The sequence below is a fragment of the Herpailurus yagouaroundi genome, unplaced genomic scaffold, assembly GCF_014898765.1.
Source record: "Herpailurus yagouaroundi ecotype Mexico unplaced genomic scaffold, PumYag 213, whole genome shotgun sequence".
Taxonomy (NCBI): domain Eukaryota; kingdom Metazoa; phylum Chordata; class Mammalia; order Carnivora; family Felidae; genus Herpailurus; species Herpailurus yagouaroundi.
Window position 1 is genome coordinate 277421 of NW_024412444.1, and position 16507 is coordinate 293927.

A 16507-nucleotide genomic window follows, 5' to 3' on the forward strand; every position below is an offset into this window, starting at 1 on the left:
GAATAATCATATATATTATAAATCTAGTATCTATAAATGATATATTAGAATAGTAATATATATAACTGGCAAATAATGGAGTATATATATGTACTGGAGATAATTTGAAAAATTATTGAGCAGATCACTTAGTCATATGAAAAGCCTTTCATTTCTTCATATTCTTGGACCCAGCCATTTCATTTCTTAGAATGGATTCACCTTATCCTAAAGAAATAAACTTACATGTGTGTAATGATTTAACTATATGAGATGTTTACTAAAGAACTCCTGTGCTGTGAGCACTGAAAACAATCCAAACAGTGGTGCCTGGGTGGCTCGATCGGTTAAGTGCCCAACGTAAGCTCAGGTCGTGATCTCATGATTCATGGGTTCCAGCCCTGCGCCAGGCTCTGTGCTGATAGCTCAGAGCCTGGAGCCTGTTTCAGATTCTGTGTGTGTCTCTCTCTCTGCTGCTCCCCTGCTTGTGCTTACTCTCTCTCAAAAATAAATAAATAAACTTGAAAAAGAAAAGAAAACAGCCCAAATATTCGACAGGTGGGGATAGGTTACATAAAGTATGGTATATCCATATAAAAAGTCTTAACAGACTGCTATTCAAAATTATGGTAGCATGTAGGTGGTTCAGTCAGTTGAGCATCTGAGTCTTGATTTCGTCTCCGGTCATGATCCCAGGGTCGTGGGATTGAGCCTCCTGTTGGGCATGGAGCCTGCTTAAGATTCCCTCTGGCTCTCTCTCCCACTCCCATGCACTAAATACATAAATAGATAAATAAAGTAGTAATAGTAGTAGAAAAAAATCCTATGGAAGAAATCCTGATTTTGTAGGTTAAAAAAAAAAGATGACAAAAGATTATTTAGTTCATATGCCTGGAAGAAAGGAGTGGGATGATGAACCAAAATGTTAATAGTGGTAGCTCTTAGTGATGCCCTAAGGGAAAATTTTATTTTCTTTATCCTTCCCTGTGTCATCTTAACTTTTGTACAATAAATGCACAAATAAGCAACAAATAAGCATTAAAATAAGCATTAAATGCTTGACTAAGGATTCCATTCATAAAGTCCCAAAGTTGGTGATTATAGAAGGGTATACAGTAGCAAAGTCTTTCCTAGCCCTGTCTCCCAGACAAGGAGATCCTCTCTCCAAAAGTATGGAGGGTAATGGTTTCTTGTGTATCTTTCCAAGGATCTGTTATGGTGATAAAATGTGTATGTATGCATACTTTTTTTTTTTTTACCCTTTATCATACAAATAACAGTATACAGAAGTTCTGTACTTTGCTATATTAAGTAAGTCTGTGCACCTGTCACTTCACCCACATCTACAGCCTATGTGTAGGATACAACTCCCAAGAGTGGAATTGCCGAGTCAAAAAAATGTGCATTTGTCATTTGGGTAACTATTGCCATATTGCCCTCTGAGATTTAAAAACAAAAAATCGTTTCATCGTTTCTTCCAGTACTGGAATGGTTTGGGTGTTGTTTTTGTTTTTTGTTTGTTTTGCTTTGTCTTTCATTTGTGATCCACTTTAATTTATCTCGGCTTGATGGATACTTAGTAAGAAAAACAAATCATGTAAAATATTAAACTCCTCACCTAGAGGTGGAAATTCAAGTGCTGGTTGCCCCCATCTGTTTGATCACAGGATCTAGATGCAAACAAGGACAGCTTGCGAAGGTTCAGCTTACGCAGGGAACGAGTAACACAGCCAGACCTCTTCTCTGCTGTGTGCAGGGTTGCATCCAGAGTCACACTGTAGCAAAGAGGGAAACCCTGAGAGCTCCCGTTCCACCTTCAAGTGAACTTTTCACTTCAACAGAACTCAAGTCGCTGGTTGGATCTTCCTTCCAAAATACCGTAAGTTGCTTTCATCCTCTAAATACAAAGAAGCGGTCTCCCCCTGTGGGGTTGGGGTATGTGTTTATGGGCTGGCGTGCGTTTGGGTATGACCGTTGTAAGAGCACACGGGAAGAGCGCTAATTTGATTCCTGTAGAGGTTGTCTAGACCGGTTACTCACTGGCAAACCTAAGCAGCTGCACTGAAATGTCAGATGGATTTGCACAGCTGACTCAAGTTGCCAAAATGAGAGCGGCAGAGTAGTTCCATAAACTGACCCTATCCAGTCAAGCCCTGCTTAATATAGATACGGCATAAGCGTAGCTCCAGTCACCCCTAGCTGCTCAGCACATGCTGCTGGGATTCTCAGGGGGGAAAAAAAAATCTCTCAAAGCAGCGTTAACCTGGATTGCTTGTTCACTGGGGGAACTCCTTGAGAGTCGATGATTTTGAGAGTCTTTGGTTATTTCTCCTTCTCTAGTAACACGGAGAAATATCGAGAAAAACAATCATGTCAGAACACAGCAGGAATTCAGATCAAGAGGAACTGTTTGATGAGGAGATTGATGAAGATGAAATCTTGGCCAACTTGTCCCCTGAAGAGCTAAAGAAACTGCAGTCGGAAATGGAAGTCATGGCCCCTGACCCCAGGCTTCCTGTGGGAATGATTCAGAAGGATCAGACCGACAAGCCACCCACGGGAAACTTTGACCATAAATCTCTTATGGATTATATGTATTGGCAAAAGGCATCGAGACGCATGCTGGAAGACGAACGTGTCCCTGTCACCTTTGTGCCATCCCAGGTAACCAGGGATTTGTGTACAACAGAGAAACGGCTGCCTGGGCCTGAGCGACAGGTGTCCGTGTTGCGACTGTCATTTCTCAAGACTCCATGGTTTTCTCTTGTTGTGTTGCCTCTTCTAGGTTAAATCCATAATGTTTAATCAGATGCCAGATTGAAACTTCCTGAAACACTTACATGGTAGAATTGGGAAGAAAAAGTGGTAATTGCTTGTCAATGTCTCTTTTTTTAAAAAAATTACTATGGGGTTCACCGTGTAGGAAAGCCTGTATTCTGCAGACATGATGCTTAATGAATTAACTCATAACCCAGAAGCATTTGTCCTTGGCTCTTTTTTTTTTTTTTTTTGGCTCAGAAGCTGTTTTAAGAAGCTGATGAAAACTCTGTACCCCTCTTTCTGCATACGCATCCATATGCAGTATTTCACGTACAACGGCCAAGGTCTTAAACCCCTCTGAAGACCCACCACACAACTTACAGTTAACCAAGTTACATAACTAAAAATTCAATATGAACACAGCTTATTGGCTATCAGTAATAAGTTTAGAGGCTGATAGCTATGAAAGAGTTGTTTTAAGGATGGTTCTTTCTTAAACATGTTTTTTATATGAAAACTAGAATTTATGGTCGAATCCATGAGACGATTGGGTATTAGCATACTTTTTTAAATGTTCCACTTACAAATGACATAGAAAGAAGAAGACAGAGATCCCCGCAGGTAAAGTCTCTTTTTGTTATGCCTGCTTATATAGATATCTTGTCTCATTGCTCTTATGCAGGCTGTAATTAAGGAAAGTTATAAACTATCTTCATGGTTAGGAGAGTTTAAACATGTACTAAACTTAAGAAAATAAATTGCTTGCTTGATCAGATTCCAGTTTCAGGTATAATCTCCAGATATTTTACAACTGGACTAGAAGACAATTCTATATGAACATGAATTTCAGAGAAAGAAAAATAATTGAGTACTTTGAACACTTTGTTCCCTTGGTACAATTTAAACAGCTTGATGATTGGCTCCCCCTCCTGGGACAGATGAGAAATGCAGTGGTGAAGGCTTTAGGTAGTTTTAGGGTAACTGTTGTCAACTGTGACTTCCAACCTACAATATGTTAGAAGCGATAAGAAAGTTACTGCTTGAAAATGCTACATGAGCTTTTGAAATGACACCAACCAGTTACACATGTGGTATAGGAAAGCACCCTGATTGTTGGGCAAGAATCTAATAAACATTATTGATTAAAGGCTGCCATTTTCTTTTCTACATTAAGCAATTGTTGCTAAATAAATAATCCTGTCCTCTTTTGTAGCTGGCTCTGCCTCTAGATACTTTGTTTCAAAAGAAACTGACTAGCAAGCCTGTTCTTGGAGTTGCCAGGGCAGTTACAGAGCTGAGGAGACCAAAAAAGAAAAAAAACAAAAAACAAAAAACCCAAGTCTAGGTCTTTGATATATTTCAAAATACCAAGGTGCTCTCATGTTCCCCACAATATGTTACATTTTCAGGATAAGTATCGTGATGTACACATTACATTAGGTTAGCAAGAATGTAAGGAATGCAAATTTTGTTGAAGGCAATAAGTAAATTATTCTGTAACCCGGGACTATGAGTACAAAAATGCCTATTCAGCTATATGTAAAACCAAGAGTTCAATGTATTGATAGATAAGCCTGTGAGGTTTTCACAGCAAATCATTTTTGGGTCACTTCCAGAATTGAATACCATTTTAAAAAACAATACAGAATCTGACAACAAAATTAGGTTTCAGTTTAATATATGGGATGAGATACACACAACCGAAAAAAAATGTGTGTTTGTATGTGTAGTATGGCTATAAAAATTCATCTTTATTTAGGTTATATTTGCTTACAAAATGAGTATGCATACTTTGTTTTAAAAAGGAAACCACTCAAACACTTGAGAATTATAGAATGTAAAAAGTAAAAATCCCCCAAATGCTTCCCTTCCCCAGTTATCTTTTTTTTAAATTTTTTTAAATGTTTATTTATTTTTGAGAGAGACAGAGACAGAGTGTGAGTTGGGGAGGGGCAGAGAGAAAGGGAGACAGAGTCCGGAGCAGGCTCCAGGCTCTGAGCTGTCAGCACAGAGCTTGACGCAGGGCTTGAACTCACAAACCACGAGATCATGACCTGAGCCAAAGTTGGACACTTAACCAACTGAGACACCCATGTGTCCCGTCCCCAGTTACCTTTTTCTTTTTCTTTTTTTTTTTTTTTTTTTTTTAAGATTTTATTGTTTGGGGCACCTGGGTGGCTCAGCTGGTTAGGTGTCCGACATTAGCTCAGGTCATGATCTCACTGGTCATGGGTTCGAGCCCCACATCAGGCCCTGTGCAGACAGCTCAGAGCCTGGAGCCTGCTTCAGATTCTGTGTCTTCTCTGTCTGCCCTTCCCCTGCTAGTGCTCTTTCTTTTTCAAAAATAAAATAAAAACATTAAAAAAATATTTTATTGTTTAAGCAGTCTCTACATCCAGTGTGGGGCTCGAACTCACAACTCTGAGGTCAGGAGTCCTGTACCCCGCCCTTGATGAACCAGCCAGGTGCTCTTCCCTTCCCAGTTAGCTCTCTTTCTAAGAGATAACTACTAATTTGGTAAACATTACAAGAGACTTTTTTCCCCAATATTTTATAAACTTGATATGTTGTATATGTGTTTATATACGTATACACATATAAACGGAATGCTCTACATACAGTTCCTTTTTTTTTTCCCCACTTCATAATAAACCTTTTTCTTATTTCTAGTAGCTACTGCTCTGCTTCATATCTCTCCACTGCCCTGTGTTCTAACCCTCCTAAAACTCTCTTTTAGGTGGGCACTCAAGAGCAGCATGAAGAAAGAGGCACAGGTAATAGACACGTGTCCCACTATTTAAAAGAAAAGCTCAACAATGAAATCACAGCCAATAAAAGAGAATCGAAAGGCAGTGACGATGTCCAAGAACCAGATGAAGAGGACGGTGAAGAAGATGAAGGAGATGAAGATGATGAAGATGATGAGGAGGATGAGGAGGATGAGGAGGATGAGGATGAAGATGATGAGGATGAAGATGGCAGGGAAGATAAAAAGCCGCAAAGAGGAGAGGAAGGTGAGGGAAAGGAGCAAATCAGAAACGGCGAGAGCAGCTCCCCACAAGTAGCTAAGAAAGCATTCGAAGAACAGAAAGACAGGCCAGAGGTCCAAGAAAAGAGTGAGAAGAAAGTATCAAAATTAGATCCTAAGAAGTTAGCTCTAGACACCAGTTTTTTAAAGGTAAGTGCAAGGCCTTCAGGAAACCAGACGGACCTGGATGGGAGCTTGCGGAGAGTTAGACAGAATGATCCCGATATGAAGGAGCTCAATTTGAACAACATTGAAAACATCCCCAAGGAAATGTTACTGGACTTTGTCAACGCAATGAAGAAAAACAAACACGTCAAAACCTTCAGTTTAGCAAACGTGGGCGCCGATGAGAACATCGCGTTTGCCTTGGCTAACATGTTGCGGGAAAATAGGAGCATCACCACTCTCAACATCGAGTCCAACTTCATCACAGGTAAAGGAATTGTGGCCATCATGAGGTGTCTCCAGTTCAACGAGACGCTCACTGAACTTCGGTTTCACAATCAAAGGCACATGCTGGGCCACCATGCCGAAATGGAAATATCCAGACTGTTGAAGGCCAACACCACCCTCCTGAAGATGGGCTACCATTTTGAGCTCCCGGGCCCCAGAATGGTGGTAACCAACCTGCTCACCAGGAATCAGGATAAACAAAGGCAGAAAAGACAAGAGGAGCAAAGACAACGGCAACTGAAAGAGCAGAGGAAGTTGATAGCCATGCTGGAGAACGGGTTGGGGCTACCTCCTGGAATGTGGGAGAAGTTGGGAGGACCCATGCCGGATGCCAGGATGCAGGAGTTCCTCCAACCTCCTCCTCAGCCTCCCAACCCCCAGGCAGTCCCCTTCAGTCGGCAGAACGAAATGATGAAGAAGCCATCACAGCCTCCGAAGTACAGGACGGACCCTGACTCCTTCCGGGTGGTGAAGCTGAAGAGAATCCAGCGCAAATCTCGGATGCCAGAGGCCAGAGAACCCCCCGAGAAAACCAACCTCAAAGACGTCATCAGAACACTGAAGCCAGTGCCGAGAAATAGGCCGCCCCCGTTGGTGGAAATCACTCCCAGAGATCAGCTCTTGAATGACATTCGTCACAGCAATGTCGCCTACCTTAAACCCGTAAGTAGAGGGAAAGAGAAATGGGGAGCAAGCACCAGCCAGTGTATCCCACCTCTATTCCCTGTTCGTTTTTGTTTTTGTTTTTAATGTTTATTTTTTGAGAGAGAGACAGAGTGTGAGTAGGGGAGGGGAGGGGCAGGGAGAGAGGGAGACGCAGAATCCGAAGCAGGCTCCAGGCTCTGAGCTGCCAGCACAGAGCCCAATGTGGGGCTCGAACTCATGAAACATGAGATCATGACCTGAGCCAAAGTCCAACACTTAACCGACTGAGCCACCCAGGCGCCCCTCCCTGCTTGTTGTAATGCGAGGACATTTTCGTAAGTGTGACTAACTGGAAGAAGCCCATCAACATTACCAGGGGACCTAAATTACTAGTTGTCCTCTTGGGCATACATACACCTGTACACCTTAGTAATAATGATACTAACAGCTAACATTTATTAGGTACTTACTATGGGCCAGATTGATGATATGAATTATCTTATAGGGCTAGCAACCCTATAAGGTGTTATTAGTCTCCACATGTTATTAAAAAGAAACTGAGGCTTAGAGAAGTTAAATACCAAGTATAGGAGATACAGGTAGAAAGTGGTAGAATTGACTCGGACGCTCAGTTCCAAGTTGAGGATCAAGCTTTTATTTGCCCCAGCCATAAAGCGGACCTTCGGAGATCTTGAGGAACCTGTTGCAGGAATAAGTAAGAATGAAGCCTAAATCAGGCCCCTTATTTGTAAATAACTGAGGGCTTCCAAAATGTTTAAAGGTAGTCGGTACTTTTTTAGTAGAAGAAGAGAGACTACGTACAATTGCATTTATATATTCTTCACTTTTTAGACAGCCAGACAAATGGCAAACTTCAAGTTAGTGTCTCCATGAATTAATGGAGTTTTAACTACTATTTCAGTTTTAATATTTACAATGATTCACTATTGCTGCTGCTGATACATGAAAGTATTTTATTCCTTGCAGGTTAAGTTGAGGAAATAATTTTTTTTGGTCATTGCCATGATAGCATTTATGGAATCTGAAAGGTGTGTGTCCCAAGGTCACAGGTAGCTGATAATTAACTGTATTATTTAAAAAAATTTTTTTAATTTTTTTTAAGGTTTATTTATATTTGAGAGTGAGAAACAGAGCATGAACGGGGGGAGGGGCAGAGAGAGAGAGAGACACACACACAGAAACCAAAGCAGGCTCCAGGCTCCGAGCTGTCAGCACAGAGTCCGACGCGGGGCTTGAACCCACGAACCGTGAGATCATGACCTGAGCCGAAGTCGGACGCTTCACTGACTGAGCCACCCAGACGCCCCAAAATTTTTCTTTTTTTTTTTAATGTTTGTTTATTTTTGAAGGGAAGAGGCAGAGTGTGGGTGGGGGAGGGGCAGAGAGAGAGGAAGACACAGAATCAGAAATGCGCTCCAGGCTCTGAGCTGTCAGCGCAGAGTCCAACATGGGGCTCGAACTCACAAACCGTGAGATCATGACATGAACTTAAGTCGGTCGCTTCACCGACTGAGCCACCCAGGCGCCCCCAGTTTTAAATCCTAGTGTGTAATTCAGGCAGAATAGTCTGTACATGATTTCATCATAGGGAGCCTCAATTTTTTCAAGATGTGTTCTACATATGTATGTTCCTTATTCCCATCTGCTAGTGATACAGAATTGACAACATTCCATTCCTCCAAATCAAAGATGACTTTCCTGTGTGTGGTAGGATTCTGGTTCTTCCTAGGGCAGAAGCCAGGGTGAGAACACTAGAGGTCCCATGAGGTCAGGCAAGAGTTCTTTGCCTGCCCTTGGGTACTACATCGACTTGCTGCACCTGCTCCTCTCCCCGGCAGCCAGACCTCTGTAGGGGGTGGATTGGGCTGTTGTTTTGAGAGAAACTAGCTCTGTTACTGTGCAACCAATCATTGGTAAAGCATCTGGGAGCTGTCTGGGAGGCTGTACCATCAGAAAATAACAGTCTAAAAAGAGCGAAGGGAAGTCTTTTTACAGTCTACATTAGAGGTGGCCTGTGGATTCAGAGTAGAAGAGATAAACAAGTTCAGATGATCATCTGACCCAATTCCCTGCCTTCCCAGGGAGTGTTGTAGTGAGCGAGTCTGCTTTTCCTAGAGTCTGTTTCATTGTACCCATTCACTTATTCATTAATGCTACACATATTTACATAGTACTTTTTACATGTCAGGCACCATCCGAGGGGTCAAGAGTACTGTGGTGAATAAGACACGTGCAGTCTTGGCCTCATGGAGCTAAGGGTCTTGGTTTTGTAATTTCCATAGTCAGGACACTCTGCCTTTTGGTCAGTTGAAACCAATTCAACTCTGAGTTCAGATTCCAGAACAGAGGGCAATAAAATAAATTCCCAAGGATACTTGTAAAAGTGCAAAGTCCTGCTAAGTACTACATTTTCCCCTTTTGATCAATTCGAGGAAGTTACCAGTTTTAAGCTGTGTTTTGTTTTTACAGTCCACTGAGAAGGAAACATGCTTCAAAGTAAACTCTGACGTGATTTTTGAATGATGCCCTTGCACATTGGCCTCTGCTTTGAAATGTCTTTTATCTGCTCCAACAGATTGGCAATTCCGCCTGCTTTCCGCTACCTGGTTTGGCCAGCAATAGGTATCTCTTTGCGTATATTTAAGATACAGAATGTCACGCAACTTCATCCACATAGTCCTGGAAAATGCTCTGCAGAAATGTGAAAATGCATCATTCCACTGACAAACCTTCACTCCACTAATGTCCCTTTGCTCCCCGCTGATCAAATTTTGTGCTTTGCTACATGCACGATAAGTCTCTGCTTTCATGATGAATCATAGCGTGATCTTAAAAGCTATTCTTGTCATTTTGAAATCATTTTAGGCTTGCGGAAGCTCAAAAATAGTGCAAAGAACTGGTACATACCCATCACATTTTGTCAACTTTGACATTCTTCAAAAGCTACTCTATTTATTAAGTTTCATTTGGGTAATCTACACCCAATGTGGGGCTTGGGCCCATGACCTCGAGATCAAGAGTTGCTTGCTATCCCCACTGAGCCGGCCAAGCACGCCCAAACAGTCTTTTGTTTAGACTAGGCTCCCCACCCAGTGTAGGGCTTGAACTCGAGACCCAGAGATCAAGAGTCGCATGCTCTACTAACCCAGCCAGCCCGTGTAGTTAATGGAAGCGCTAATAGGGTTCAAGGCCATGGTGTGTTCGTGCTTGCATGTGCAACCAGCTATTGTAAAACATCATGGCATGCAAGACACTTTCTGGTCTGGGGACTGTAGAAATGTCACTGAAAACGCCCCTGGTGATGGTATCACAAAATCTGAGCAGAAAGGGATCTTTTTAGCCAGCCAAAGGAGGCATCACAGCATTCATTTTGGAGAGCTTAAACTAAAGGTTTTTAGGTTTTTCTCCCCATGCTTGCGTTGGTAGACAGAGATGCCCTCCAAACCCCTGGGTTTTCAAATAGGAGGTTAAGATGAAAGAATAATTTTGAAATGTGATTTTTTTTTTTCCCCGTGTTCCTCACTGGAATCTTGAGTGTCCAAAAGCATATGTACAAATTATTTAGTATTATTATTTAGGAAACTTGAAAGGGAAAAACAAGACTAGCTCTTTTCCTCTCGTGGACTTGGAAGTCCTCTTTTTGCATTTGCCAGAGGAGATCTCATCAAGTAGTCAGTTTGTATTTTTTAATCGTATTTTTTCATTTCCAATGCCTATTCTGTCCCCATGCTTGCTTCTGGCCTGGGAACTTTGAAATGAAGTTGCTAGCAAAGAATAAAAGAAAACCTGTACACTTGCTCAGCTCAAATGCTACCTCCTCCAAGAAGCCACCCATTTAATTCAGCTTAAGAGGAATGTATGTATTCTGTGGGCCAGGGATGGAGAACTGACAGATTGCCAGCCAAGCCTCCAGGCCTATATTGTTTGGCTTGAGTATTGTTGTACAAAATTTAAAATACCACGTAATAATATCGAGACATCTGGCACCCATGGAAGCATCAGATCTGGCCACAGTGGGCTCGCATTTGCATGTACTAATCAGGTGGATCTGGGATTGGCTTCTCCCTTGAGATAGATGATGGACTCTTGAGTCTTTCTGTCTCCACCATGCCCTACCGCCTAATACCTGGCCTGTTCCACTCATTTGCATGACTTAGTTGGCTCCAGTAGAGTTTTTTAGGTTCTTCTCTTCTTGTTTTTAGCTGTGCTTTTAAACTCTCTGTCTTGTCTAGCAAAGTGAATTTATTCGATAATCACTAATTCCTTTCCCTATAAGTTAATAACTAGTCAGTGTGATACCAGCCCAAAACAAAGATGTTAGGCTTATACAGGCTTATCCTTCCCTGGCAAATGTATGATTTTTTTTTTTTTTTCATCTTGAAAATTTTGTGGACCACTCACTGCCTACCATCCCAGATGGGTCTTTGTACTTCTCCCTGAAATAAAATTCCATCTGCGACAACAATTTAATTCACCGAGGCTACATGCATTTATATCTTATACAAGCTTCAGTGCCAATCAGAAAAGGCGTTTTAACATTAACTCCGTTTCGCTTTGGGCTCACCTATGTATTCCTGGATTGCTTCCACTCAATTGCCTAAAAACACAGCTAAATTTCTCCTTCGGAAAGACTTCAGTTTAATAATATCCTAAGCAGCCTTGGTTAGCCAAAAGTCTCCATGACGCATTGGTAGTTGTTGTGATTATAAGATGCAACATTATAGACTCTTGAGTCTTTATCTTTATTTCTAGCCATTTCTTCTTTGCCTCATTAACAAGATCTTTCTCTTTAGGATTTCTGGATTCTCTCCTTTCACAATTTTCTCCTTCCTATTTTTATCTTTTCCCTTTGTTTCAATTGTCACATAATCTGGGACACTCCATGGATTTCTCTTTCCCCTTAGATCACTGGGGTTTTCTTGACTACTTCGTTCAATTTGTCCTCAAGCCAAGCTCTTGAGTTTAGTGTTCCATGCTCTCTTCCTTCTCTCACGCGTTCAGGTCTAAAGCCCCAGCATTATCTTCAACAACTTTTTTCCTGCCTTATTGTTTTTGCTCCTTTAGAGGATATCTCTCTATAGGAAAAAGCTATGTCACGTCTCAAACTCCCCTAGAAAGAGCCTATGCTTATGGAATTACTTAGTCTAAGAGCTGCCATTTCCTAATACCTAGCGTAGAAAAGAATCTATGGTATACAACGTTTCTGAAGTCTGTGATAGTGATTCTTAAATTTTAGCATGCATCAGAATCACCTAGAAGGCTAAATACGGATGGCTGAGCCCACCTCTAGAATGCCCCATTCCATAGGTTTTAGATGGTGCCTGAGAATTTGCATTTCTGTCAACTTCCTTGGCTATGTCGATGCTACTTTTTTGGACGCCACACTTTGATGGTCACAACTCCGTGACCTCCACGACAAACCACATCTTTTAACAGTTCCCCTAAAGGAACTTCCTTCCTTGCCTCTATACCCTCTACTCAAATGACCTTTAATTCTATTTCTATCTGTTGAAATCTATCCCAACAGGCCTGACTCAAATACGACTTCTTACAACAAAAGAAACCCAACAAGTTACCAGTAGTGAATACTTTCCCTTTCTATTTCCATTATTCTTAATCGGCACCTCTCTTACTGAATCTCCCACCTTCTGCTTCAGGCTCAGCCCTCTTAAGGGTACAGTGTAGGTCTCCTAGGGGACTGTGAATTCCTCAAACTAGCCTTTCCTCTTCTCTGTCCTGGATACCCACTGAGGTGTTGACTGAGAGCAGGAATTCACATCCACATGCCAAGTTAAATAACCCCTACTGAGATGGATCTTCTCTTCCCGGCCCAGTCTCTGTGAGTGTATATATGTGTGTGCCTTATGTAATGCTCTCCACACATACTTTTCTTAAACTAGTTTTAACCAACAAGTAAAGGGGGGAACAGGACCCCTAACAGTACCGCACGCTGATTCTCATGTGTTTGTAAGTTTTAGGTATTTATAACAGCGAGGCTAGCTATCTTTTCCTTTACAGTTTCTGTCTTTTGTGTTCTGCTTAGAAATGGCTTCTTTTGGAGATTACTAAAATACTTGCCCATCTTTTATTCCTGCATTTGTAGTCGATTTTTTTTAAATTTTCTAATGTTTATTTTTGAGGGAGAGAGAGAGAGCACGTGCGCACGTGCGCACGTGAGATGGGGGGGGCAGAGAGAGAGAGGGAGACACAGATTCTGAAGTGGGCTCCAGGCTCTGAGCTGTCAGCACAGAGCTGACGCAGGGCTTGAACCCATAGACGGCAAGATCATGCCCTGAGTCAAAGTCAGACGCTTAACCGGCTGAGCCACCCAGGTGCCCGTGTAGTTTTTCGTTTTAAAAAAAGATTCCATATTACAGATGAGTTAAAGGGTTAAATTTTAGAAGTAAATAGAAAGCAAAAAGCCTCCTTTGTTATTTCTTTTCCAAAGAGCTGACCAATGACAGCTAACCAATGACTCATTCTTTTTCACAGTGAATTGCCAACGTGGTCATATTTTAAATATATCAATATGTATCTGGGTTTTTACTCTGTTGGGCCAGTGCCACATTCTGCTTTTTAAAATATTTTTATTAATTTGGAACCCTCCCATGCATAACATTATATAACATTATGTAAATAATAACATTATGTAAAATGATTTTTTCCATTCAACAATACAAAGAACACACTGTTCTAGTTATTTGTTGCAACTTTGTAGTCGCTTTAAATACTGGGCAGTGCATTTTCTGCTCACTGGTGTTTACTGTCGGTGTCTCCATGGTTGAGCCCTACCAAAGTGCTGTCACAGCTGTCGCATCCTGAAAGTCTGACACCAGGAGGGAGAGGGCCAAAGCACATGGAGAACCCCTTGGTTTGAAGGCTGGGCAGGCAGCAGCAACCCATCAGAAGTCTCCCCAGGAGGCAGGATGTTGGGAAATTTCCAGCCAAAGGTCATGGGCAGAGAACTGCCTGTAGGAGGGGCCATAGCAGATGGCCAAGATGGCTCATCACGCTGGCAGGTGGACATGGGGAATAGGAGGAGGAACATTCTTAGTCATTATTGTACAAACTCTGAGTGTCCTCTGGAAGGTACATGCATGCGAGGTAAGTCACCCTCCTAAGATGTAACACCACTTGAAAGTGTTTAACAACTTGCCTTATATTTAAGTTGTTCCTATGAAGCAAAACTAAAATAGCAGTCAGACTTTTGCTACTCTTTTGTAATTTTTTTTTTTTTTTTGCCTTAGGGCTTCTCCCAGTGATGTTTTATTTTTAAAATTTAATTGAGCTTCAAATTAGAAATGCATTTCAAGAAGGAAAGACCAGTCTTTATTATTTTCTATTAGATTTTTTTAAATGTTATTTATTTTTGAGCGAGAGACAGAGACAGAGTGCCAGTGGCGTAGGGGCAGAGAGAGAGGGAGACACAGAATCTGAAGCAGGCTCCAGGCTCCAGGCTGTAAGCTGTCAGCACAGAGCCCGATGCAGGGCTTGAACCTGTGAACTGCAAGATCATGACCTGAGCCAAAGCCGGATGCCTAACTGACTGAGCCATCCAGGCGCCCCAGAAAGACCAGTTTTTAAAAGAATATATGTTTTATACTTTTGTGGTGGTATTTTTTTGTGGTTAAGGCTTGGGTACTGATATCAGGCAGATCTCGATTCAAATCCTGCTCTGTCACTTACTAGCTGCGAGGCAAATTGTTTCTCCTCTCTGAGTCTGTTCCCTCCTTACAAGGCTATTGTATGATAGCCTTGCTTTTGAAGTGTTGATCTAGACTACTAGCTTGTATTATATCACTTCATCCTTAAAATAGCCTTGTCTGTTAGACACATACTGTTACTGTCGTTTTACAGTGGAGAAAACTGATGTTTAGCACCACACAGCTAGGAGTGCCAGTATCAGGATTTGAACCAGGCGGATTCCAACATCTGCCCTTTTGTTTTTATAATATGCTTCACCATGTGCTTCAAGCCCTTAGATCAGTCCCTGGTATCAGTAAATGCCCACTGAATGGTGATTGTGGTTGTTACTGTTGTTTTATTATAATTTGAGTGGCTCTCTGGCCCCAATTTCTCATCCATTCTGTAACTTTTCAGACACAGTAAGTTTTTGTCATTTTTGCTGTAAAACTCTTGAATTTCCAAGATTAATTTTTTTCCCTTTTCTTCATCTACTTCAATCCACAGGTGCAACTGCCAAAAGAGCTGGCATAAGTGGCAACATAATCATCTAGAAGAGCAAGGATCTGAGATAATGACTCTTGTATCAGAGCTCGGAGACTCTTTGAGCAGCATACTTCTGGAGCCAGGTGGTGGAAGCGGGAACGGGCTGACATCTGATAGGAGCATTTTGTAAAGGCAGAGGCAAAATAGGGGCTGAAAAGGGAGGAGGAGGTAAAAAAAATTACTATTCTGGGACACCATTCTCTATGTCCAATCAGTTTGCGTGACTGAGATAAAAATGCAGTCACGCTTCCAGCAACAGAAGTTTCAAAGAGATTTTTGTTTTCGTAAACGTTTGTTTTGCTTTCTTCTGGAAAATAACAATAAATACTATAGAAGTGTTAAGTATTTCTCCCTCCATCTCCTGCTGTAATTCATTGCATGGTATCTTAAAGGGCACAAATCATGTTTCACCCTCTGGATATGTGAAGGGTAAATTGGGCTCCAGGACCTGCTGATGCTTTGAAATGGAAGGATGGTGAATGAGCTCTTCTCTGGAGAATCATGTGAGGATTTTCAGTCCCCAGCCCTGTTTAGCTTGCTCTCTTGGTCATTCCCCTGGTGGATCGTACTTCAGAAAGGGATGTGTGTGTGTGTGTGTGTGTGTGTGTGTGTGTGTGTGTGTTTATCTGTGAGGAGCAGAGCAGTTAAGGCACAGGACATGGAGAAAATAGTGTTTCCAGGGAAAGCAATGGGAAAAACAAACCGTATATGTATACACACACATACATATACATATACCTACTCATACACGCATATACTTCCGTTTCCATATATAGAGGGAGAAAGGCAGAGAGCGTGTTAGTTTTGTTTTGTTAAAAGTTTTGTATAAATAATTATTGACAAATTTTTATTTTTAGCTAATATATATAAAACATATACATATATACACACACACATATATGTGTTTAGTCTATGCATCTAATTTGATCTTGTTGCTCTCCTCAAAAGTCTTCTAAAGGAAATTTGCTACAGGGTTAGCTTTTAATTTCTTACTGTATTAGTCAAGGCCCTCCACTGTCTGTTTCCGATTTAGTCTTATTTGCCACAGATTCTTTATGCTCCTCTTGATAAGACATCCTCATGCACAGCCTATGCCTTTGCTCTTGTTAGCCCTTCTGTAGAACACCTTCAAAACACTTCCCTCCTGCTCTCCATTACAAAAGGCCTACGCATCTTTAAAGACCAGATCAGGTCATAATCCTCCATAAAAATCTTCCAGACAACTCCAAACCCAGTGGTCTTTCCTCTTTCCAAGTTCCTAGAGCCCTTAATTATCCATTCTAGTCACTAGATGCATAGAATCTGACTTCAAAACATTTTTTTTAATGTTTTTTTTTATTTTTTGAAGGTAGGGGGGAGGGGCAGAGAGAGAGGGAGACACAGAACCCGAAG

The 16507-nt window shown here is 41.5% G+C and overlaps 1 protein-coding gene across 2 annotated transcripts; it reads left to right on the forward strand.

Moving 5' to 3' along the window:
* The first annotated feature begins 1743 nt into the window (after positions 1–1743).
* On the forward strand, positions 1744–15466 carry LMOD3 (leiomodin 3). Of its 2 annotated transcripts, XM_040454478.1 has the most exons (4): positions 1744–1858; positions 2320–2643; positions 5477–6883; positions 15077–15464. In XM_040454478.1, exons 2-4 carry the CDS (start codon positions 2350–2352, stop codon positions 15101–15103), a joined length of 1728 nt encoding a protein of 575 aa, XP_040310412.1. In that variant the 5' UTR covers positions 1744–1858; positions 2320–2349; the 3' UTR covers positions 15104–15464. The 2 variants fall into 2 exon arrangements, with proteins under 2 accessions (XP_040310412.1, XP_040310411.1); XM_040454477.1 differs by lacking the exon at positions 1744–1858 and having other exon boundaries at positions 2140–2643; positions 15077–15466.
* Positions 15467–16507: the final 1041 nt, after the last annotated feature.

Excerpts from the sequence above, each read along its gene's own strand:
- LMOD3 (XM_040454478.1), top strand. The coding sequence starts at position 2,350 with ATGTCAGAACACAGCAGGAATTCAGATCAAGAGGAACTGTTTGATGAG. Across the intron at positions 2,644-5,476 it reads TCACCTTTGTGCCATCCCAG|GTGGGCACTCAAGAGCAGCA; the intron begins GTAACCAGGGAT and ends ACTCTCTTTTAG. Across the intron at positions 6,884-15,076 it reads ATGTCGCCTACCTTAAACCC|GTGCAACTGCCAAAAGAGCT; the intron begins GTAAGTAGAGGG and ends TTCAATCCACAG.